General features: G+C 31.6%; 2 protein-coding genes and 1 pseudogene across 2 annotated transcripts; 1 reads left to right on the forward strand and 2 right to left on the reverse strand.

Annotated features, from left to right (window-relative positions):
- The first annotated feature begins 5,070 nt into the window (after nucleotides 1-5,070).
- Nucleotides 5,071-11,062, forward strand: LOC106449867 (cytochrome P450 705A1). The gene is made up of 3 exons (XM_048777686.1): nucleotides 5,071-6,060; nucleotides 6,291-10,615; nucleotides 10,765-11,062. Exons 1-2 carry the CDS (start codon nucleotides 5,146-5,148, stop codon nucleotides 6,966-6,968), a joined length of 1,593 nt encoding a protein of 530 aa, XP_048633643.1. The 5' UTR covers nucleotides 5,071-5,145; the 3' UTR covers nucleotides 6,969-10,615; nucleotides 10,765-11,062.
- A 2,050-nt stretch (nucleotides 11,063-13,112) lies between these two features.
- On the reverse strand, nucleotides 13,113-16,282 carry LOC106449866 (annotated as a pseudogene).
- A 3,552-nt stretch (nucleotides 16,283-19,834) lies between these two features.
- Nucleotides 19,835-23,057, reverse strand: LOC106449865 (F-box/kelch-repeat protein At1g64840-like). Its single transcript, XM_048777687.1, has one exon. The coding sequence runs from the start codon at nucleotides 21,044-21,046 to the stop codon at nucleotides 19,850-19,852; it is 1,197 nt and encodes a 398-aa protein (XP_048633644.1). The 5' UTR covers nucleotides 21,047-23,057; the 3' UTR covers nucleotides 19,835-19,849.
- Between the last annotated feature and the right edge of the window lie 855 nt (nucleotides 23,058-23,912).

The raw sequence follows: 23,912 nt of genomic DNA on the forward strand, positions 1-23,912 counted from the left end.
AATTTATATTCCACAGTCACCGACTTCAGCTTTGAAACAAGCTCTGCCTTACTAGCAAAACTATAAACGAAGACTTACAAATACGTCTACAATTATTAGCTAACAACATTGTCAAATCAAATGAATTATACCTTCATAATTATAAAAAAAATTCTTTTCAAAATCATTCAAACCCATTAGGATTAACTAACACACACTGTCAAACAAAAAATCTAGAAAAAATTTAATGAATAATACACAAATTCACATGTTTATAGATTTTTCTATGCAGACTTAATATTCAGTCTCTGAAGATGTAGACGTTCTTTTCAGTTTACAGACGTAGACTGTCAAATAGGTCTACTCTTTGGGTTGGTTTTTGCAATTGACCATTTTACGGGTTGCTTTCTATAGTTGAATAAAAGTTGTGATTTTGTACATGTAGACTTTCTTTTCGGTCTACAATTTAAAAAGGTTACTTTTTGCAATTGACCAGAATTCATCCAAGATTTGACTTTCAGAACTAGACTTCATATGCAGTCTACATGTTTGAATTTTTTTGAAAGAGGTTAGTTTTGCAATTGACCAAGTTTGACTTCAAATCAGTAGATTGAAATGAACGTCTACGGGTGTGTAGACTTCTTGTGAAGTCTACTCTCAAATCCGACGGGTTGGTTTTGCATTTGACCAAAATAAAAAAGTAGACTTTATACGCAATCTACATTTTTTTTTTAAGATAAGAAGACTGCATATGAAATCTACAATTTAATAAATTTTTGATTGCTTTTTAAACTTTTTGGTCAAACACAAAACTAACCTATTCCACGAAGTCAAAGTTTTCGTCAAATGCAAAACTGACCTTTTATAGACTTCGGTGGCAGTCTACATTCTGTAGAGTTCCGTTGAAGTCTATTTTGAAAAGTCAAAAGTTCGGTCAAATGAAAAACTAGCCTCTTTTAGGTAGACGTCTTAGTAAGTCTACCGAAAGTTTTATTTTTGTTGTCAAAGGTAAAGACGGAGACTACTAGGGAAGTCTGCGTTAGAAAAAAAATTGTCTGGTCAATTGCAAAACTAACCCGTGCGTTGACAAATAGACTGCATCGTAAGTCTCCACGGAGGCGTAGACATACAAAACAGTCTACCGTCGCGATACAGATCTGAAAAAAGAACGAAAACCATGTAAATAGTTACCTTTTTCATGTGTAAAGCTCGTTTCCAACCTTTTCAACCGTCCAAACTCCAAATATGAGCAAAAAGAAGCATCTTTAACTATTCACTAATGAAGAAACTCGAAAATATGAAGTTTGTGATTTTGAAAATGATAGTTATGAGAGTTTTTTGATGGAAATGTAGAGGAAATGAGAGGAAATGAAGTTTTTTTGGTTAGAATGAGAAAAAAAGTGGTTGAAAATTGAATTCTAGAGCTTTAGAGCTCAAAAATGGTGGTTCATGGTGGTTGGAAAAATTGATGATGATGGCATTTTTGTAAATAAGAAGAAATGGTTAGGGTGTATTTGGTTTTTTGTTAATTTCGAAATTAATAAAAAAATAAATAAAAATGGCAATTTCGTGAATAATTCAAAAACATAAGGATAGTATGGAAATTTTATTGATGAATAGTATGGACAAAAAAAAAGGGGTTGGTTTTGGGTTTGACTTGAAAATATGGGTTGGTTTTGAAAAATTTAGTACATTTTTTTAGACAAAAAACATTTTAGTAAAAATAACTAATGTAATAACCATTAAACTTTGATTATTCTTTATATTCTGCATGTTCGACAAACTTTTTCGAATACTTTCAATATCCAAAATAATAATTTTTTATTATAACTATACTGATTAATAAAATCAACCCACATTATATTTTACTTCACATAAACATTTTGAACCAAGTAATGGTAGCCCAGTGATAATCTCTTGCGTCTTAGTGTTTACTCACATCAGTCGTAGGTTTGATTTTCCTTGAAAACTAAATTATCGTTATTTGGCTAGTGTGGGCTTGGACTTCAGTCTAAGTTGTTTATATGGTGGATCGTAACAGATGATCGGTTCAACCCTTGATATTATTCGGATGGTATTCCAAACTCGAACCAAACAGTATGGTAATCATTCTACTCTGTAGCATTAAATGCATTCTTCCCGAATCTGACCGGATCAGCCGGTAAGATTTATCAAAAGAAAAAACATTTTGCACCGGAAAACAAAAGAAAAAAAAATATTGCACAATGCTTCACCTTGTTGCGCGAACTCCTCGTCTACAATTTTTTTTCTCCTTAGCTACAATGAAAAGCCTGAAACTATATAACCCGCACACAACTCAGAAATGAATAATCTTAATCTTTTCTTTTAGAAAAAATAATAATCTTAATCTTGGCTAATAAATACTTTTGAAAATAGTAATACCTTGCTAGCTATAAACTTTTGACGACAACTTTTTGTATAAAATGTAGCTATAAAATGTCTATAAACCCCATCCCTAGTAAGATAGATATGGATTGTTACAGAGTTACCATAGATTTTGTTATAACGATATTTTTGTGTCATAGATTTGGTATAATAATATTTTCTTTTTGTTTTGTTGCTAACGTCAAATTTTGTAGCTAATAATCATGGTTAATTACGGAAACACCCTATCTAATTATTTGTTGTTTTTAGTAAACTCGTAATAAACATGATACATTTTCCCCTACGTATATGTTAGTTAGAAAACGTATTACCTAGAAAACGTTATCTTCTAATATGTGTCGGTTGAGAAAGCACTACTTTAATCAACATACCTTTTGAATGATATTTAAAGTGATAGATGAGTGAAAGTCTGGAGATGGGTTGATTCCATCCATTCCTCTCTTCTTCATCTTTCTAATAACTTTCAGAAAACACACACTAACGAACTTGATAGTTGTATCATATATAAAATACGTAGCTCTTACTACAACAATACACAATATAAACGAAGTTATATCTTAGAAGATTAGCATGAATGAATTTTTATCATCCGATAATTTTTTTATATTTAAATGAAAAAACACCATCAAGTTTTTCTTATGTATTACACATGTTAAGATTTAGATTAGTTATTTATTTAGTAAAAATAAATGATTACCATTGTCACTTTGTGATTGATTTTTTCTTGTAATTTCATAACATTTTCATTTCAGAACTATTAATTTTCAATTTTTCATGAGTATTTTATACAAGCAATATTTGATCTATACTATTACTAGGTGACATTTCTATGCTCATGTACGTAAAAATATTAATAAAATAATTAATTTTTAATAATTAACTAATTTTTCTTTTTATTATTTATTGTTATTTTAGTTAAAAATGTACTTTCATGTATAGTTCACATCTATTATTCCAAATTGAAGCACATTTTTGTTCTGATTATAGTAAAACCTGATTAATTTTAGACTTAATGTTATTAACAGCATTTAGTTTGTTATTTGTTTAGATTCATAAATATATTTCTATCAAATTCTATATAATTTTAAATAAGCTGCTTGGAAAAATAAAGAAATAAAATGTTAATCAATTCAGAGTTGTTAACGAACACAAATGATAATATTTTGAAAACTCATTCATGAATATGAAAAAACATAAAATAAATAATTCTTAAGTAGTTTAATAATTTATATATGATAATTATAAAGAATATGTGTAAATATTTTTATGATATCTTAATCAAACATATGATTTTGGGTATAATTTTTCGAATTTGTTTTGTGTTTGTTTTGAGGTATATTAGATTACATCAGCTCCTTAGATTAAAAAACAACTGTTTCACATTCTAATAAAGTTAAATTTGGATTAACAGTATTAATTTCATATATATATATATATATGTTATTCATCTTTGATTTATAAATATATATTTTTAAAATTATGTAACGTGATATATATAGGTTTGGTACAAAGTTAAGATAAAAAATTGAAGAGTTGATCGGTTTGAAGTTCCATAAGCATACCAGACTAACTATCATTCGAAAGTTCATCGGTCATTTCATAATACAATAATAACCAACAATTTAATTTTTTGATTCCATCAGTTTGACAATGTACAACTGAGATTAAGCAACAATTATAGTTATAATTTTGTATTATTTAAATTGACTATTTGGTATTAAGTTTATCTTAACCTAAAACTAAATCACTTTTAGAAACAAAATGATATGAGGTGATTGACATTCATTATTGACAATTTATTTTGTAATTCAATGAAAAATAAAGGAACTATTTTTAAATATTTTAATATCTATTATATTATTAAAACAATTGTTGATTAAAAATAAAAATTAGAGTTTTGATAACATAAATACTTTGATGACTTATTTATATAAAATTTCTATTAATATTCTGATTCTTAGAAAATAAAATAAGAAAATTTAATAAGTACATAATATATATCAATAAATGGCTATGTTTTCTTTAAAATGCAATATATATATATAAAAAGAAGTAAAATACTTCATAAATTAATTTAATGCATTAGTAATACTTATATAGTACTCAGAAAAAATTAATATGAGTGCAATTATGTTTTTTGAAGTTTACAATTTACAATTAATTTATGTTTTAAAAATATAAAAACATTTATATTTTTGAAACAATTTTTTTTCTAATTTTTTTTATCTTTTTGAAACATGGATTCTCACGTGAAACTTTCTTAAATAAAAGTTTTTCAAATAATATCAGAAGTTTTAAAACAATTTTTTTTCTAAAACACGGATCTTCTAATATTATTTGAAAAACTTTTATTTTACAGAAATAAATTGTGGGGAATAGTTAATTACAGAAATTAATGCATTGGTAATTAAAAATTTGATATGTTTTTTTAGTAAGTGTGAAAATTATAAAACATACATTTTTCTAAAACAGAGGGAGTGTTTTTTTTGTCTTATATTTTCCAATTTTTAAAATAAAGGTTATTAAATAATAAAATAAAAACTTAAAATAGTAATAATGAAAAGTAGTCATAATAATTTTAATTTATTACAAATATCAAGGTAACTAACATTTGTTAAAATTAAAGTTAAGTATACTATCCGTAAAAAGCTAACTCCTCGATAATATTACAAAGATATATTTTGTCATCTATATAAACTATTATATACTTTCAGATAACTCGTTTTAAGGCATTTCCCTCCTCATCGTTTTTGAGCAACAATGACAGCAATGGTCCACCTTGATATTCAAAATTGTTTGATCTTTACTCTCGTATTCCTCTTCCCAACCCTCTTTCTCTTTGTCTTCTTCTTCTTTAAGGAACCAAAGAAAAGCTTTGATCTGCCTCCAAGCCCTCCTTCTCTTCCGATCATTGGTCATCTTCACCTTATCATCTCTTCTTCAATGCACAAGTGTTTTCAGAAAATCTCATCCAAGTACGGGCAATTCCTCCATCTCCGCATCTTCCACGTCCCCATCGTTCTCGTCTCCTCTCCCACAGTGGCCTATGAGATCTTCAAGGCTCACGACACGAACGTCTCCTATCGTGGTCCAATTGCTATCGATGAGTGCATTGTGTTTGGTTCTTCTGGCTACATCAGAGCTCCCTCTGGTGATTACTGGAGGTTCATGAAAAAGATCATCATGGCTAAGGCCCTCGGTCCCCAGGCGCTAGAGCGAACACGTGGCGTCCGTTTAGTTGAGCTAGAGAGGTTCCACAGGAACCTGCTGGATAAGGCCATGAAGAAAGAGAGCGTGGAGGTCGGCGAGGAAGCGATGAGACTCGTTAACAACACGCTGGGAAAGATGAGTATGGGAAGTAGTTTCTCAGTGGAGGACAATGACGGTGGGAAAGTGTGTGAACTATCAGTCGCGTTCACTTCCTTGTGCCACAAGTTTTGTGTGGCGCAAGTATTTCATAAGCCGCTAGAGAAGCTAGGGATCTCATTCTTAAAAAAGGACGTGATGGAGGTTTCACACAGATTTGAAGAGCATCTGGAAAAGATTCTTGCGAAATACGAAGAGAAAGTGGAGGAACATCAAGGTGCTGAGTTTATGGATGCATTGTTGGAATCTTATCAAGGCGAAACCGCAGAATATAAGATGACTAGGAAGCAAATTAAGGCGTTATTTGCGGTAACACTTTCATTGAGAATCAAACAAATACCATTATACTCAAGGCCGCATCTGGGGACAGCTGGATGAAATATTGGCTTTGCCCTCCCCTGTCCAAAGTTTTGGAAGTTTTTTACATAAATAAAGACTTCCAAATTATGAAAAAAATATATTTTTGATAAAACTACTAATACCCCTGAAATCTCAGATCCGACCATGTTTATACTAAATTAAACAATTTGCTAATGCAGGAGCTTTTCGTTGGAGCAGGTGACTCCTCTTCTTCAACAACACGGTGGGCAATGGCAGAGATCATCAACAACCCTAAGATTCTTGAGAGACTAAGAGAAGAAATCGATTCAGTGGTGGGGAAAAATAGGTTGGTTCAAGAAACTGATCTAACAAATCTACCTTACTTGCAAGCTGTAGTCAAGGAAGCTCTACGATTGCACCCTGTGGGAGCTGTGGTGCCAAGGGAGTTTCAAGAAGGCTGTACGATAGGAGGGTTCTACATACCGGAGGGAACATCACTTGCTGTTAATTCTTATGCTATCATGAGAGATCCTGATTCTTGGGAAGATCCTTGTAAGTTTAAGCCAGAGAGGTTTCTGACTTCTTCAAGATCATGGAAAGAGGAGGAGAGAAAAGAGCAAGCACTGAAGTTCCTCGCGTTTGGCGCAGGAAGGAGAGGATGTCCTGGATCAAATCTTGGTAGTACTTTTGTAGGAACCGCGGTTGGAGTGATGGTGCAGTGCTTTGACTGGGAAATCGAAGGAGATAAAGTCAACATGGAAGAAGCTTCAGGATTGAGATTCTTTATGGCTTTGGCTAAGCCACTTAAGTGCACTCCTAGTCCTCGAAATATGAACCATTTACCTTCTGATTCAAGAGGTCAGGATTACACTCGGTTTCAATTAGCTAACATATAACTCTATAAAGGTTCAGAAGATCGTTATTACATATGTTACATGCCTTATTTTTGCATTTGTACGTTCATGTTGTTGAATGCATTATGCAAATACCTCCTTAAACATTGTATTTTATTTTTTTAAAAAAATATTATTTATCTTGATGTTAATATCGTGACAAAAAAAAATCTTGATGTTAATTTAAAAAAAAAAGCTTGCTGTTAATATATTTGCCACTCAGTAAATATTTGGGTAAATTAGTGTATCAGAATATATGGTAATTTTACTTAACAAAAGTGCCATGTACTCGATTAAGAAAGTATCACAAATCAACCACAAAGGAAGGAAGATATACTACTCTATACTCGAAATCTTAATATCGTGTTAACAGAGACAATCCTTTCCATCTTGGGCTACGTAACATACATTAAATATAGCTTCACACTGATCTTAGCTTTGTTCTATACAGCATTGTATTGTTTCTTGTGACCTTGTGACTATTCACAAGAAGAAATAATACTGATTTATCGATTTTATGGTTCTTAAACCGATCAACGAAAGCCAGTCTTCACTCGATTCAGAGTACTTTGTCAGTGAAATCAGAGTAAAATGCATAAATAAACAGAAAACGAAGTCTTTCTCTTTTCGAATTCACTAGAACAAGAAAATATATTACACCAATATGTTAATGCATAAATCAAACACAACCTTCCTAAAATACCATCATTTTCTATTACAAGCATTATTTAGGATAATCTTAATCCTACGTTAAAACTACCCCTAGAGCTTAGACTTCAATTTTCTTAAACTCGGAAGTGTGTAAACAAATACTTCGATACCCAAAGCAAAAGACTAGCTCCAAATGCTTGATCACACAAGCCCTAAACAAAGATCTCGGTTTTCTTATTTTGTAGAGACACATTTTTTCTTGGATGCACGTCCGCTTCTTGTATACATAACCAGAATTTGCTTCCAAGTTCTTCCAAATGCAATTTAACTAACTTTCATTTTTATTTTAAGGAATAACTTTTTTTCTTTTTCTTTTTCTTTTTCTTTTTCTTTTTCAGATAATATCATTTATATTTTACTAGGTAGTTGCCCGTGAATTCACGAATATAAATATTATATGAATATATATATTAGACAATGCAATTTTTAAATAATAATTAGAAAATTAAAAGGGTAGTTTTTAACTCCAAATACTTTGAAGATTTAAAACTCAACATTGTATTTTTTAAAACATGAGATTTAATGATAATTTCATTAATATTAATCTAAGTCGTTACAAATATGTATTATACCTGATTTTGATCAAACGATTAGAAAAAATCATGATCAATGAATCATAAATCTATTTTAAAACACTTTATAATCATCACATTATCTTATCTATCATCTCATTTAACTTTGAGGCAAATTAATTCTCATTTTCAAAGTTTTCATGCATTTAACAAATGCCAGTAGAATTATCTATGCAATTATTAAAGTTTTTGATGTTGTAGAATTCATGTTTGTTGCTTTTACGTCTATGTCTTGAGCTGCCTGGAGAATGTTGTGATTGTAGAAGTAGCCAACTTTGCCAAAACCTTACTCTAGTAAATGACCAGAGCCCATATGTGTCGTCGTGTGCTGTCCAAAAATCATGCACTTTATATATATATGTATCTGTGTCAGGTAAAAAAAATTAAAAAACAAAATTTTTCCAAATTATCCTCTAATATTATACCTAAAATATATTTAATTATAAAAACTAAAATTTAATTTACGAATTTGGTATTTTAGCAATATGAAATTTGCAAAGTAATATATACAAATTAAATTTTAAAGTTTTCCAAAAAAAAAACATTTTCTACTTTAAATTTCCTTTCTTTTTACTTTAAATTTCCTTTATTTTTACTTTAAATTTTCATCATTTCTACTTTAAATTTTCATTTCTTTTAATTTTTAAAATAATTATATTTTTTATAAGTGTTAGAAGTGTTAGAACTATTTAGAATTTAAATCAATTTGTGAGTCATATAAAAGAAAAAAATAGCATATCATAACCGATTTTAAATCAATACTATTAAATTAGGAACATGTCCGGTTGATAATGTTTGGTCTAATTATTTACAATCCACTTTTTTAAATAACTAAATGCCAGTATATAACATATATATCTATAACGTGACTTGGTATTTTATAACTTCCTCTCCCTTTTACTTCATATAATGGACATATTTATAGGAACCAAAGAACCAAAACCCATTGTGAACTTAATTCATAAATAACTTAGTGAATCCTATATCATAACCGGCTTTAAATCAATACTATTAAATTAGGAACCACTGGTAGAAAAAATCGCTATAGCTACGAATTTGCTACGTTATTTTAGTAGCAAAATGGAAAAAGCTACGAATTTGCTACGAATTTGCCACGAAACGTAAAACGTAGCAAACCATATCAATTTCGTAGCTAAATTAGCTACGATTTTGCTATGAATGTAAACGTAGCAAAAAATTGCTACGATTTTGCTACGAATATTACGTGGCTAATATACAAAATATCTTTTAGCTACAATTTGCTACGAAAATATTCGTGGCTATTTGAAACCCTATACCCTAAACATGTTTCTAACCCCTAAACTCTAAAAGTAAACTTTAAACTCTAATATTTTCATACTATAACCTCAAAATCTTAAAGTTAAACTCAAATTTAATCACTTTTAAAATAACTTTTCAAATTTTAAATCTAAACTCAAACACTATATATTTCAAACCCTAAACTCTATATATAAACTCTATACCCAAATCATAAATCAAAACATTAACTCTAATATTTTCAAAGTTTAACGACAAATATCAACTTAAACTCAAAATTTAATATTTTAAATAAATTATTTCCAAAACTACTAAAATTCAAACACTATATTCCAAACCATATACAATAACTCTAAATTTTATACACCAAATCGTAAAATCCAAACATCAAATTTAACCTTTTCAAATTTAAACACCAAAACCTAAACATAGATACTAATAAAAAAATTTCAAATTGTATTCTCAAATTTTACTCTAAACCCCAAACCTAAGACTCCAAATAAACTTTAATCATGAACATTAACCTTATATTTAAAACTTTTAAATTAGACTAAACTTTTAACTTTAATCATAGTCATTAATCAAATCCTATATTATAAATCTATTATTTAAATTTAAATTAATTTGTTTAAACCCCATATAAACCCATTCATATTTAAGTGAATTAGAAGCTTATTTGATGACCAAAGAAAAAGAATTAACAGCTTAATTCTGATTGGACCAAAAAGTGAGGCGTGGATCACCATTTTCGAATCTCTGCCGTTGGTAATATTAATCTTACGGCTCACATTAATTCACTATTAATATTTTATGTTTGTTTTATCTCTTTCTTCCTTTCTTCTTCCTCCACACGATTCTATACTTCTTATTTTCTTCTTCTTCTGTACCTCTTCGATCTCCTCATCTAATCTCATCTCTCTTATCCTCTTCCCATCTCTCTTTCTCCTCTGCTCATTTTTCATTTACTTTTCTTCTTTCAAGCAAATGGATCTGAACGAAGAGGATTACCACCGTCATGCTTCTCACCACCATGCTCCTTTCTATTCGGTTGCGCCCTTCACCACCGCACGCTCGTCAACACCACCACCGGTAACGTCTCTCTCTCTCTCTCTCTCTCTCTCTCTCTCTCTCTCACTCTCTCTCTCTCTCTCTCTCTCTCTCTCTCTCTCTCTCTCTCTCTCTCTCTCTCTCTCTCTCTCTCTGTGTTTTGAATCTGATTTTTTTTGTTCTTGGTAAAGGAAAGTGGAGGAGGCACAGGATTGATGAATGAGTCACAGGAGATTGATGGAGGAGGTAGCAGTGGTGGGTCGTGAGCAGATCCGGCTTGAATGTTGAAGACGAAGAAGCTCGGTGAGGAGGCCGCAGGCGGCGGAGAATATACATTAGGTTTAGATTAGGGTTAGGTATATTTTTAATTTGGTTTAGTATGCTAAACCGATTTTATTTATTAATAGTTTGATAAATCGTTTTAAATTTTGTAAGCCAATTTGATATATAAAATATAATTTAATAATATTTTTTTATTTCGTAAATTAATATTTAATATTTCGTAAATAGCTACGAAGCCGTCGTTGCAACAACGTAGCATCTTGCTTCGACTTTGCTACGAATTTTTTTTTGCTACGATGCTATAGCTACGATCCGATTTTCGTAGCATTTCGTAGCAAATCGGTCATATAGCTACGAAAATCAGTCCATAGCTACGAAAACCGACCGTAGCTATAGCGACTTTTTTTACTAGTGAACATGACCTATTGATATAGGTTTAGTCCAAAAATATAATCCTATAATATATACTTATAAAATAAACCATAATAATTTCTAACTGTATCTAAATATATATTTTGTAACCACTACTTTAATTCCTTAATAGTAGGAACCCACTAACAATAGCTAATATGTAAAACTGTCGACTGACATTAGTTTCGTAACATACATTTCTTACAAGTCTACACCCCTCTATAGTATGTAATGCTATATCATCCTATTATTATTATTTTCAAAAAAGCATATCATCCTAATATTTATACAGCTAACCCGTAAATTGATTAAACCAAATTGGGTTATGAACTTTAATATAGGATTTGTTTTTTTATATCGTTAAGAAACCTGAAAACTATGATATATCTAATAACCTTAAGAAATTTGATTACACTATTTAAATTACATATCTTCAGCAACAGAAATATTAATACTTCAAATTATAGTGGATATTCTTGGTTTAAATATTTTGTAATATAAATTGTAATATTGTTAGTGACTATAAATTAAAATATAAAATGAATTTTTTGATATTTTTATTTATAATATTTAAATTTTAAATACATTTAGAAAATATTTTTACATTTATTTAGCTACAACCATCCGCAACCGCAGTTGAAACAATTTATAACGTTTTATGATCATTGTAAAACGCCAACAATGCTATCTTAATAGAACTGTCAAAACGCCAACAATGCTAACTTCCTATTTATATTACAAACAGATTCTAATAATATAACTAAAAATGATAATTGAAAGTTATGTATTGGTTCAACCAGTGATTTAACTGGTAGGTCAAATTCTGAGTTTTAGAGGGTTTTATTTAATGTAATAAATCATATCATCTTTCTTTTTATAAAACTGAAATTTAACTCCTAATTAGAATACAAAAACATTCTAATAATATAACTTAAAAAAATAATAATTAAAAGTTATGTATTGATTCAACCACTGGTTTAATTGGTAGCCGGGTTCTAGGTTTTAGTGGGGTTTTGTAGGTTTTACTGTATTATTAAATAATGATTTTTTTCTTAAAACTCAAATCGGATTATATATCGGATCACTGGATTTACCGATTCAACCGCATATCTGGTTCAGATTTCAAAACACCAAGTACAAGTATATAGCTATGCAATATTACAAATTCAATATAATTATCAAAACCTCTTACTAATATTTTTTTAAAAAATGGTATACACATATATGATTACAGAAAACATAAAAATTAAAATTCTAAAAAAAATTAAAAAAAAATATACCCGCCCTTTCAAAGGACGGGTTAGAATCTAGTTAATACTGTTAAATTAAGAACATGTCCGATTGATAATGTTTGGTCCAATTATTTACAATCCACTTTTTTAAATAACTAAATGCCAGTATATAACATATATATCTATGACGTGACTTGGTATTTTATAACTTCCTCTCCCTTTTACTTCCTGGTTGCTTTATTTTGAGTATAAAAAAATTACGTATACATGAACTATATATCTAAACAAAGAAATAATATTAGACTACAATCATTGACAGCAAGCAATTCATCTATTATATACTTTGATTTCCCCATGAGTGATACCATTATTTATATATATTATCAATAACAATTAATATCATTTATATTCATAGTATCAATAACTATGTTTACAAATAAATAAATAACTATACCAACTTTAATATCGGACTGTTTAAATATAATATAGAATCATTCAGATACTTTTAAATTTATGGATAAAAATATTCGGGTAATTTTGTTAATAAATAATATTTTTAGTAAATTTAGTTATTTAAAAATTAAATATAATTAATATTTATGGATATATAATTTTATTTTAAGAATTTGGATACCTATTTAGCTCGCGATTTGATTCAGGTTCAAATTCAATTCTGGTTCTAGAGATATAGGATTCACTTGGTTATTTATGAATTAAGTTCACAATTGGTTTTGGTTCTTTGGTTCTTATAAATATGTCCAAACTTATACAATATCTATATAGAAAGTAGGGGTGGGGTTTGAGTACTCATTTAAGTTTGGTTGGAGTTTCGGGTTTTCGGAAGTAAATATTTCAGTCCCACTCGGATATTTCTTAAACTTTCTAAACCATTAGATTATATCCTAGAAGCAAATCTCACCGTTAGATTTTGATTTTTTTTCCTATAAAAAAAGTGATGATGTACAATCAGTTAAATAATATTTTTTTTGCTATTATATTATTTCGGATAATCACAATCCTAGGCTAAAACTCCCACTAGAGCACAACACTAACTCCAAATGCTTGATCACACAAGCAACTAAACAAAGACCGCTTTCTTTGACGTTATGGGTCTGATCCTTTAAAGTTTCAAGTTGTTTCTTCTCGTTAGTGTTTGTTTTTGTTTTCTTGCAGCCTTCCTTTGATAAGATACAAGAAGTAAATGTCCATATACAACCATCTCTGTCGTATGGGCACACCACCAGCAATTGTAAGAAGATGCTTATTTTCTGTATCATTCATCTATTCACAAGCTACATTATGTGGTCTTTGCTTTGACTTGGAGATACCGTGCTTGAAACTATGCTTCAATAAGGATTTTTAGCATTCTCTTTGATTTGGATGTAGAGAAGGACAATGACTCATGGTTTGTGTCTTCTTCAAGATGGGAGGCTGGTCCTATACCACAATAAGGGTATGGGCTTCATGGTGGAACAAGACTCTTCACAAATCAACAGGGTTTTCGTCTTCAATAAAATATGGGCTTCATGGTGGAACAAGACTCTTCACAAATCAACAGGGTTTTCGTCTTCAATAAAATATCCTAATGATCGGGTCGGGGTTCAAAGATTCTAGAACTCAAAAACTTTGAAGACGTATATGGTTTCAAATTCAACTTACATATATATTTTTACTGCAATTCTCCCGTTCTTTTAGAACAAGACGAGCGTATGTTAGTTCCAGTGAGTTACATGCTAAGAAGAATTGCTAATGTTGTGACTTGTTTTTGCAGGAAATGAAGTTATATCATGTCCCGTGGGCCGGCCCGCAAAAGCCCATGTAAATTGCGAGGCGGGATTGGTACCAAACGGGACGACGCACAAAGACCTACTGGAATTGAGGACCCCTGCGAAACGAGACGGGCCGGGACGGACAAACCTGTTTGCCATCTCTACTTTTAACAAACACTTTCAACGTTTGGCTTATTATCTTTCAGATTGAGACCAAGTCCTCTACCTGTCATTGTTTCCAAATGGTTTGTGGGAGATCCTTTTTTTTTTCCTCGACTCTGACAATGCCAACTCGGTATAGCTGTTGTAGAGTAAACTTTGGTCCTTTTAATTGATGGAAGGTGGCTGTATGCATATGCCTGAGATCAAGTGTTTATATGTTTTTGGAAAGAAAACATACTTCTTTAAACATTTGCAAACTTGAAGAACTTTGGCGTCAAATAACAAAGAACACAGTCAGACACGGCTTGAGAGTTAATGAGAATTTTAAATTATAGTTTACATATGGCTGTCTTGTGTTGACATCGTGGGGGTAATAGTTTAAGAACAAAAATACATTAAAACTAGAACACCGAGTGATCTACCTTTCCACATATAACCGTGTACCCTAAGATGACAAAAATCTTTAAGCTAAACCAATAGGAAATGTCAACAGATGACTTAAGGTATTAAAAAGTAAAACTTTACAGCCTTAGCGCTCAACCTGGAGAGCCACCACAGGAGATGTGTTAATGATCGTCACACGGTTCTCTCCTGAGAATCTCCAAAAGCTGAGGTCGTCTTCCTCCCGTCCTGTGTTTACTCCATATTTATACGAGTAAGTGACATTCCCTGGCCCACCGGTGAACAACAATGAGTTCCCACTTAGACCACTACCATCAGGAAGCTCCTTAGCACAGCATGAGACATTACCCGGATATCCAATAAACAACACACGGCCTCCTACATCGCCGACCTCAACCCATTTACCAGCCTCATCATCTAGCTTACTCACTCTACATGCGAACCGACTAAAATCTAGCACACCAGTAGGAGGGAGGATTTTCTCAACTAGGAAAAGTTCACATCATTGCCAGATGGAACCAGATACTTTACCGAGCCTAGAGGCTGCAAGGGCATCAACGAAGTCACGTCCAGCGAATAAGGATCAATTACGAAAAGATCCCGCCTCTAAAAGGAACTCTTTCCTCGCAAGAAGCATCTGAAAATTTCTTAAGCTGTATCCACCTCATGACAGCACTTCTTGACATAAACAATGATTTAGTGAAGTTGACAAGAACAATGAACTCTCCATTGTTTAGTGGAAGAAAAGCCACACCTCTGTAGTTTGTCGTCCTCCATTCTTCAAGATCCCAACCAATCATTCTGCACTGATGACCCAGAGGGAAGATCTGGCAGTCAAGCACGTTCAACAAGGCTGGATCATTTCCTGGGATATTCACTTTTGTTAAGCTAGATGGACTTCCAACCTAAAACCAATTGGTACTAAGTGGAGTGACCCATCTATCTTATATATTGCTTAGGATCCCTTCCAATATCCGATGTGGGACACTTTGTGTCTAATATGCCCCTTCGAGATGATGGCTCTTTGAGCGTCAATCTCGGAATGCTCGGATAAAGATCGATGGGCCGACTTTGGGCTGGATCGATAATGGATCGGATTGGACTATGTGGATCGGGCTCTGATACCATGTTAAGCTAGATGGACTTCCAACCTAAAAGCAATTGGTACTAAGTGGAGTGACCCATCTATCTTATATATTGCTTAGGATCCCTTCCAATATCCGATGTGGGACACTTTGTGTCTAATAACTTTCACTGAACACTGAAGGGGAGATGGAAGCTCCATAAGATGCTCTGACTCATCTCTCCTAAGAAATACTCACAAGGTGACGTAGAAGCAGCACAGAGGGATCTTCTCGAGGGTGCATGAGCCTTTGTTTCGACAGGGAACTGGGCAAACGTGGGGAGAGAGTAACTTGTGCGTAACAGGCAAGAAGGAAAGGGGATGTTGGATCGCCACGAGGTACAAACAGAGCGACCATGAACACCATCGAAACAGTTCTCAACGTTCTGGGAGATGAAATGGAGCAGCTCCTCCGGTAGGAGAGACCAGTCTGGCATCATTGATGACATGACGATCTCTTGGAAACTTTAAAGAAAAAAAAAAGAATTATCATATGACAAAACATTAACAAAGAAGAATTATCGCATAAAAGTCTATTATTTAATTTTATCAAATATACAATCTATTATTTTAACCTAATCTTCACTACAAAATTAATACCAGACAATGAAAACAAAGTATTAAATCCAGGTTCTTTGAACAAAAAAAAATACTAAAAGTTTAAAACTGATACGTACCGACTATAACAAGAATCAAGACCCATTAACCAACAAAAGAGTGAAAACAGAGAGGTTCCTCTTAAGATACTCTTTCCAAGCTGCTCTTCATAACATATGGTGGGAGCGAAATGCAAGAAGACATGGAGAAGAGCCGAAAGATGCAAGATTGTTGAGTAAACTTGTTGATAAAACTATTCGGCTTCAACTCTTGGCAGTTAAAACACAAGGCCAGGAATATTTGGAGAAGGGGCTGAGAGCTTGGTTTGGCACAAGACTTGTTTCAGACCCACCATAAGAAGGAGGATAGGATATAGAATTATTTTTTCATTGGTTATGGATAGGAGTATATAATCAAAAACAGATGCACTTGATGTAAAAAGTTTTTTTGCTTGAATAAATTTTACATTCATTCAAAAAAAAGAAAACAGAGTATAAAATCCAGTTCTTAGATCTGGTAAGAGAATCATTTCGTCCCTGGATTAGATGTTAATGATTTTAAAGCTAAAACAAGATCACTTCAGTAAATAAACCAATAAGGAGCTATTTATGGAGTGGAGAGATAGATTCTTCTCGTGATTGGCAATTCCCATTTGCCTTCTTTTGTTTACCGTACGTCAAAGTTCAGTAGCGTTTCCAAAAAAGTAAGCTGATTTTATTACGTACTTTTCAAAAAGTAAAAAGGAGTAGTGTAAAGTGTTTGTTCCACATTCTCTAGTGGGAGCAAAGGAATGGGAATCAGCTCAGCCTCGTAAGATACCAACGATACCTCAAGGACCGTCAAACCGTCAGATCGAAAACACCGCCCCTAGGGAATCTTTCTGCTTCACTGACGCGTCGTGGGATCCTCGCACAAGATCAGCTGGCCTTGCCTGGATCTTCACGGATCAATCATCGCAAGAACTGGATCGAGGATCAAAAGCTCAAACTCACGTCTCCTCACCATGCATGGGGGAGGCTCTTGCAATCAGAGAAGGATTGCTTCATGCAGCTTCTCACAACTTCACTCATATCTGAACAGACTCTCAAGTGCTCGCAACAGCGATCAACTCTGGCCGGAAGACGACAGAGTTTTACGGAGTTCTGGCCGACATCGACGATCTATCTTTCTCGCCTTTCTCTCCCTTTTCTTCTTGTCTTTTCGTTTACATTCCAAAAAATACCAACGGGCCGGCGGATAGGCTTGCAAAGGCATGTCTTTCAACCCATCTTGCTTTGAGCCAGAACTTTGTTACCTAAATCTCTTTATTTTGAATGGAAGTTTTATGTTGTTCAAAATAGGGTTATCGCCGAAATCGTAGCCATCCTCCACTCAAATATTTAAAATGAACCTATTTTCATGTTAATTTTTGGTATTTGGTCATACACTATTCAAGTTTATATACCGTATATTATTTTATTTTTGAACTTTGAGTTGATATTTTTACATATATTTAAATATGTATTCAAATTAAACCCACAAAAGTTCGATTAGAACATAAATCAAAATTTTTAAAAATATCCAAATGACATTTAAATCTTTAACACCAAAAAAAAACTAAATAAATTTGAAATTAACTCAAACGTCAATCCCTAAAAATAACTGAAAAAATAGATCAGCCATGAAACAAAAAAAAAAGTTGACAAGGTCTACTTACAGGTTCATATTTCATTGTGTAAGCACATTTATTAGAGCAGTAGTTTATTAAAATGTATAATTTTATATATTTGGAGATATTTTGAGAGAATTCTCTCATGATTTTGAGATCTCTTTAATATACTAAAACAAGAATCATGAAAAAAATTATATTAAACTGATAAAAAAAAAAACAACAGATGAGTAAGTCCAATAGAAAACATTGTTTTCAATTTCAAGAAATAAAAACTACACCAACAGATGACCAAGTCCAATGTAAACTTTCTACCGCTTAGTGTTCAACGCGGAAATTCACCTCGGGAGATGTACTGAGGATCGTCACACGATTCTCTCCTGAGAACCTCCAACAGTTGAGATCATCTTCCTCTCTTCCTGTATCCACTCCATATTTATAGACGTATGTTCCATTGTCTAGCTCATTTGTGAACAGAATTGAGTTCCCACTCACACCACAACCATCAGGAAGCTCCTTAGCCGAGGATGAGACATTTCCCTGCTGTCTTATAAATAACACACGGTCTCCTAAGTCACTGACCTCAACCCATAGATCACTTTCCTCATGTAGCCTACTCACTTTGCATGTAAACCGACACAAATTTGATACCCTAGAATAAGAGCCGAATTTTTGTTTGAAATATGTATATAAAGTTTAAATTTTGTTTTATGACTATTTTAGACAAAAGATGTTTTTAGGTAATTAGATTGGGGTAATTTCATATATTTTAAAGTTGGTCTAGATATATAGTTTCTCATAACATAATGAACTTCCAATTTTTTTTAATAACATAAATTTATTACTTTTTTTCTTAATATACTGCTACCAATATTTACAAACAATATTATATTCTTTTGATTACTCCTAAACATATTTCCAAACACTTTCTAAAGATACTTTTATTTTAATAAGATAGATACTTTAGTGGCTTGTATTTGTACTAGATCCAATCAAGTACTTTGTTAGTCAAGCACTTGTCTATATTTTAAAATATTTGGAAGTTGTTTGGTAATATTTGATATTTTAATTTAAAATTTTAATATGAAATGTACGAAAACTTATAAGTATATTTAAATTTGGAATAAATACTTTTATTTTCATATACTTGCTACTCTATCTAGTTCGTTCAAGTAATTTTCTGTAGTGTGTCATTAAATATCTAAAACTAATATTCTTTTTGATTTTTATTATAGTGCAGTAGTAAAAAAATTATTTTAATGGGTAATACGTATTTTTAGAGCCAACAACAACGCCAACTAATAAAACAAATAACGGGCCGATCATTTGAAAAAGTCGTGATACTTGATTTATTTTTGCATATATTAAACTTTGTGGACTTGTTTCTTGAATTAACAACGCCGAACACTTAATTTTTCAAGGGTACAAATCAAGTAGCACATATAAACCAAGTAACAAGTATCGACGTCCTGCCCTAACGTTTAGAACTAAAATAGTAAAATATACTAAAACAAGAATCATGAAAAAATTAACCTTAATTATTAAAAACAAAACCAACAGATGACTAAGTCCAATAAAAAAAACATTGTTTTCAACAAATAAAAAACAACACCAACATATGACGAAGTCCAATGTAAAATTTCTACCCGCTTAGTGTTCAACACGGAAACTCACCACGGGAGATGTACTGAGGATAGTCACACGATTCTCTCCTGAGAAATTCCAACAGTTGATATCATCTTCCCCTCTTCCTGTATCCACTCCATATTTATAGACGTATGTTCCATTGTCTAGCTCATTTGTGAACAGAATTGAGTTCCCACTCACACCACAACCATCAGGAAGCTCCTTAGCCGAGCATGAGACATTTCCCTGCTGTCTTATAAATAACACACGGTCTCCTAAGTCACTGACCTCAACCCATAGATCACTTTCCTCATGTAGCCTACTCACTTTGCATGTAAACCGAGAAAAATCTATTACATTATTATAAAAAGAGAGGAATTTCTCAACCATGAAAAGTTCGTCATCATTGCCACATGGCACCAGATATTTTAGCGAGCCCACATTATTCAGGGGCATCAAGCGAGTCATGCGCAACGAGAAAGGATCTATCCTGAAAGTATAGATCTTAGTCAAACTCGTATCACGAACGGTTACATAAAACCTGCGTCTGAAAGTTACTATATCGTCAGATAAAGGAGTTCTGAATCCCATAACCAGCTTCCACTTCATTTCAGAACTTCTTAACCGCAAAAAAAAGCTACTGAAGCCGAGAAGCACAATGAATTCTTCTCTTCCCTCCTGGTTTAGCTGAAGAAAAGCTACGCTTCTGTAGTCTTTAGAATCACAACTGATTCTGTACTGATGGCCAAGAGGGAAGATCTGGCCGTCACGCATGTTCATCAAAGTTGGCTCGTATCCTGGGATCTTCACTTTCACTGAACACTGAACAGGAGATGGAAGCTCTGTCAGATCCTCTGACTCATCTCGGCCTATCCCTCCTAGCAAATACTCAGAAGCCGAGGCAGGAGGAGGAGTTTGGACTCGAAAGAGGAACAAAGGGATCTTCTCAAGGGTGCACAAGCCTTTGCTTTCGCTAGGGAAGTTGACGAAGGAAGGAAGAGAGTAACTTTGGCGGCGTAACATGCAAGGAAAGGAAAATGTGGATCTCCACGAGTTGGAAACAGAACGAGCATGAACAATATCGAAACAGTCCTCCACATTCTCGGATATAATGTGCAGTAGCTCCTCTGGCAGACGAGACCAGGCTGGCATCATGGAAACGGATGATGATGATGATGATGATGATGATGATGTCTTCTTTTTTATTGCAGATTGTAGCATGGTTGTTGATGATAAGCTGCGATTAAAGAATCTGAAAATAAATAAATAGAATTCTTAGGGTTTTACTAAAGTTGTAAACATATCGAGCACAGATGGTTTATATCTTAACACTCTACGATCCAAAACCGATCCGAATTTACTACAGAAATGAGATTTGCCATTAAACAATGAAAACGTCGTATCAAATCCAATACTAAACGATAAAAAGAGAACCTAGTTTTACGTACCAAACAAACTGGACCAAAAGTCTTAGAGCCTTAGAAGTCAGACAAGATCTCTCCTTAAACAAAAAAAAAAGGTCGAGAAGTAGCTATTGATGAAGAGGAGGGTTTCTTCCCCTCATGCTATTTTGGTAACCCGGAAGTCAAATGTAGTGCTTATTACAACCTTATCTTATTACGTAAGAAGTAAGGGTCAGTAATTAACACAAGGTCATACGTGGTGTCAAGTAATTGGCATGATTGTAGACGTATGCAGTAAGTCTATCAACTAAAATTACATATTAAATTTTTTTACCACTAATATTAACATAAAGATAGAAATTTAAACAAATTTGGAATTAAAAAAAAATCTTTCAAAAACGAAACAAAAGATATGTAAGTATTATATGAAGGAACAAACTTTTCAAAAATTAAATAATTATTCACTCAATCTTTTAAATATCCTTAATATATATATATATATATATATAATTAAAACATTATTTTTGGAAATAAATATTATTTTTAGTTTATGTGAATTTCTTAACACCACCTATAATTAGTTTAGCCGAATTGTTTTTCATTTGTACTATATTCACTAGATGAGTATTTTTACCAGTTTCTTTAATCGGTCTAGGCGTACGCTTAATCGGAAAGTCTGACTTCGACAAAATAATTTTTGTATGCTAAAAGAATTAATTTAGACAACTGCCTAATCAACAATCTTTTATAGAACGCTTAGTTGCCACTTAATGATTTATGAAACATTACATATTCTCAGATTTCATATTTGTTTCTTTGTAATCTATATGTAAGTTTTGGTTACATATTTCTCTTCTAAAATACAATGTTTTAATAATATTTGATTTTATGCTTGCATGTTTCAGCTGAAGAATAGTATCCGGCCGAGCCTTCCTTGTTTTATTTGCCAAGCTTGGTTACAATAAAGATATACAAAATAATTATCTACATGTAAGTTTTGGTTACATATTTCTCTTCACAGATATATACAATGTGTTGATCATATTTTGTTTTTATGCGTGTATGTTTCAGTTGAAGAATATCCGGCCTTCCTTGTTTTGTTTGCTAATTAAGAATGGTTTAACTTTGTACTTGTTACTTGGAAACCATAAACTATGTCAAATAGCAATAAATATATACATCAAGAGGTTTGGATTTCGAGATACGTAACATTACCATAGAGATTATTAGCCCAGATGGAAAGAATTCTGGTCATTGTGTCAAAGATTCTCAGTTTGGATGATCTCGTTGGAAAAAAACTAATATCATATGTCGTAATTTCGGATTTTGGGGATGAAGACTTCTGACCGAACCTCTTAGTAATTCAAAAATAAAAATAAAAATAAATATGTAACATAGTGAAAAGAGTATCGTCAAACGTGAATTTCATAAGGCGGCTAATGTGATGGAGTCAGACATGAACCCTCATATATAAGAAGCTAGAATTGTTGCCTACTCAACTCATTTTTACATCACATTTTATTTTGTCAAATATGCTATTACAAATTATGATAATCATTATATAGACAATATTATAGCCGATAATTCTAAGCATGAGGATCCACGTTTAATCATCATCACTCTAAGCCGCCGAGATCCAATCATGAATCCTTTGAATATTTGTTGATACTACAACTCATTTAACCCCATATATATTTTCCTAAACTATCGTTCACTTAAAACTAAAGTATCTAAAACAAGTAAATAACCACAAATAATATTTGAAAATAGTAAAAAAAGACACAGAAAAACCCGAAGTCGTAGCCATCCTCCACTCAAATATTTAAAATGAACCTATTTTCATGTTAACTTTTGGTATTTGGTCATACTCTATTCAAGTTTATATACTGTATCTTATATATTAAAACAGAAGTCATAACCTTGATTCATGTGTGATTTTCTTAAAAATGGACCTAATGGACATATTCATAGAAATTTATATTACATTTTAATTCAGACTATTAATAAATAGAATTTTAAAATATTTTAATCATAGTATCTTTTGATATCTTTTCATTTTAAATATAAATATATTTATTTTAAAATTCTAACAAATCTGTTTAAAAAGATTTTTACAAGATCTTCATTTTCGAAATTATATTTAAATATTTTTCACTAATTTCGAAATTAGTTTAAAATATTATTATACATTAATATATTCAGTTATATAAAACGAAAAATAAAAAAAATCTATAATATTTTATTTATTATATAATCATAATCAATCATATTAAATTTTATTTATTTATATATTTTATTATTTTATTTTTGTAATTATAAAATATTTATGTTCAAAAATAAAATCTAATATGTTGGTAAGATGAGTTAACATTATCAAACTATATAATACATGTATAAAAATTAACATGTATTTCTTTAAAGTTAATAATATAAAATCTTTGTAACTACTTTAATCATAATATATTTTCATTTTAAATATAATATATATTTATATATTATATTTTAAAAAATCTAATAAATCTGTGTAAAAATATTTAAACAATAACTTAATGTATTTTAAGTTATCTTTTAAAAATGAAAATAAATAAATTATATCCTATTTTATCTACTTTATAGTCATGATCATGTTAAAATATAATTATTATACTAAAATAAATATGATAAAATTATATTTAACTGATAAA

This window comes from Brassica napus, chromosome A4, assembly GCF_020379485.1.
Source record: "Brassica napus cultivar Da-Ae chromosome A4, Da-Ae, whole genome shotgun sequence".
NCBI lineage: Eukaryota > Viridiplantae > Streptophyta > Magnoliopsida > Brassicales > Brassicaceae > Brassica > Brassica napus.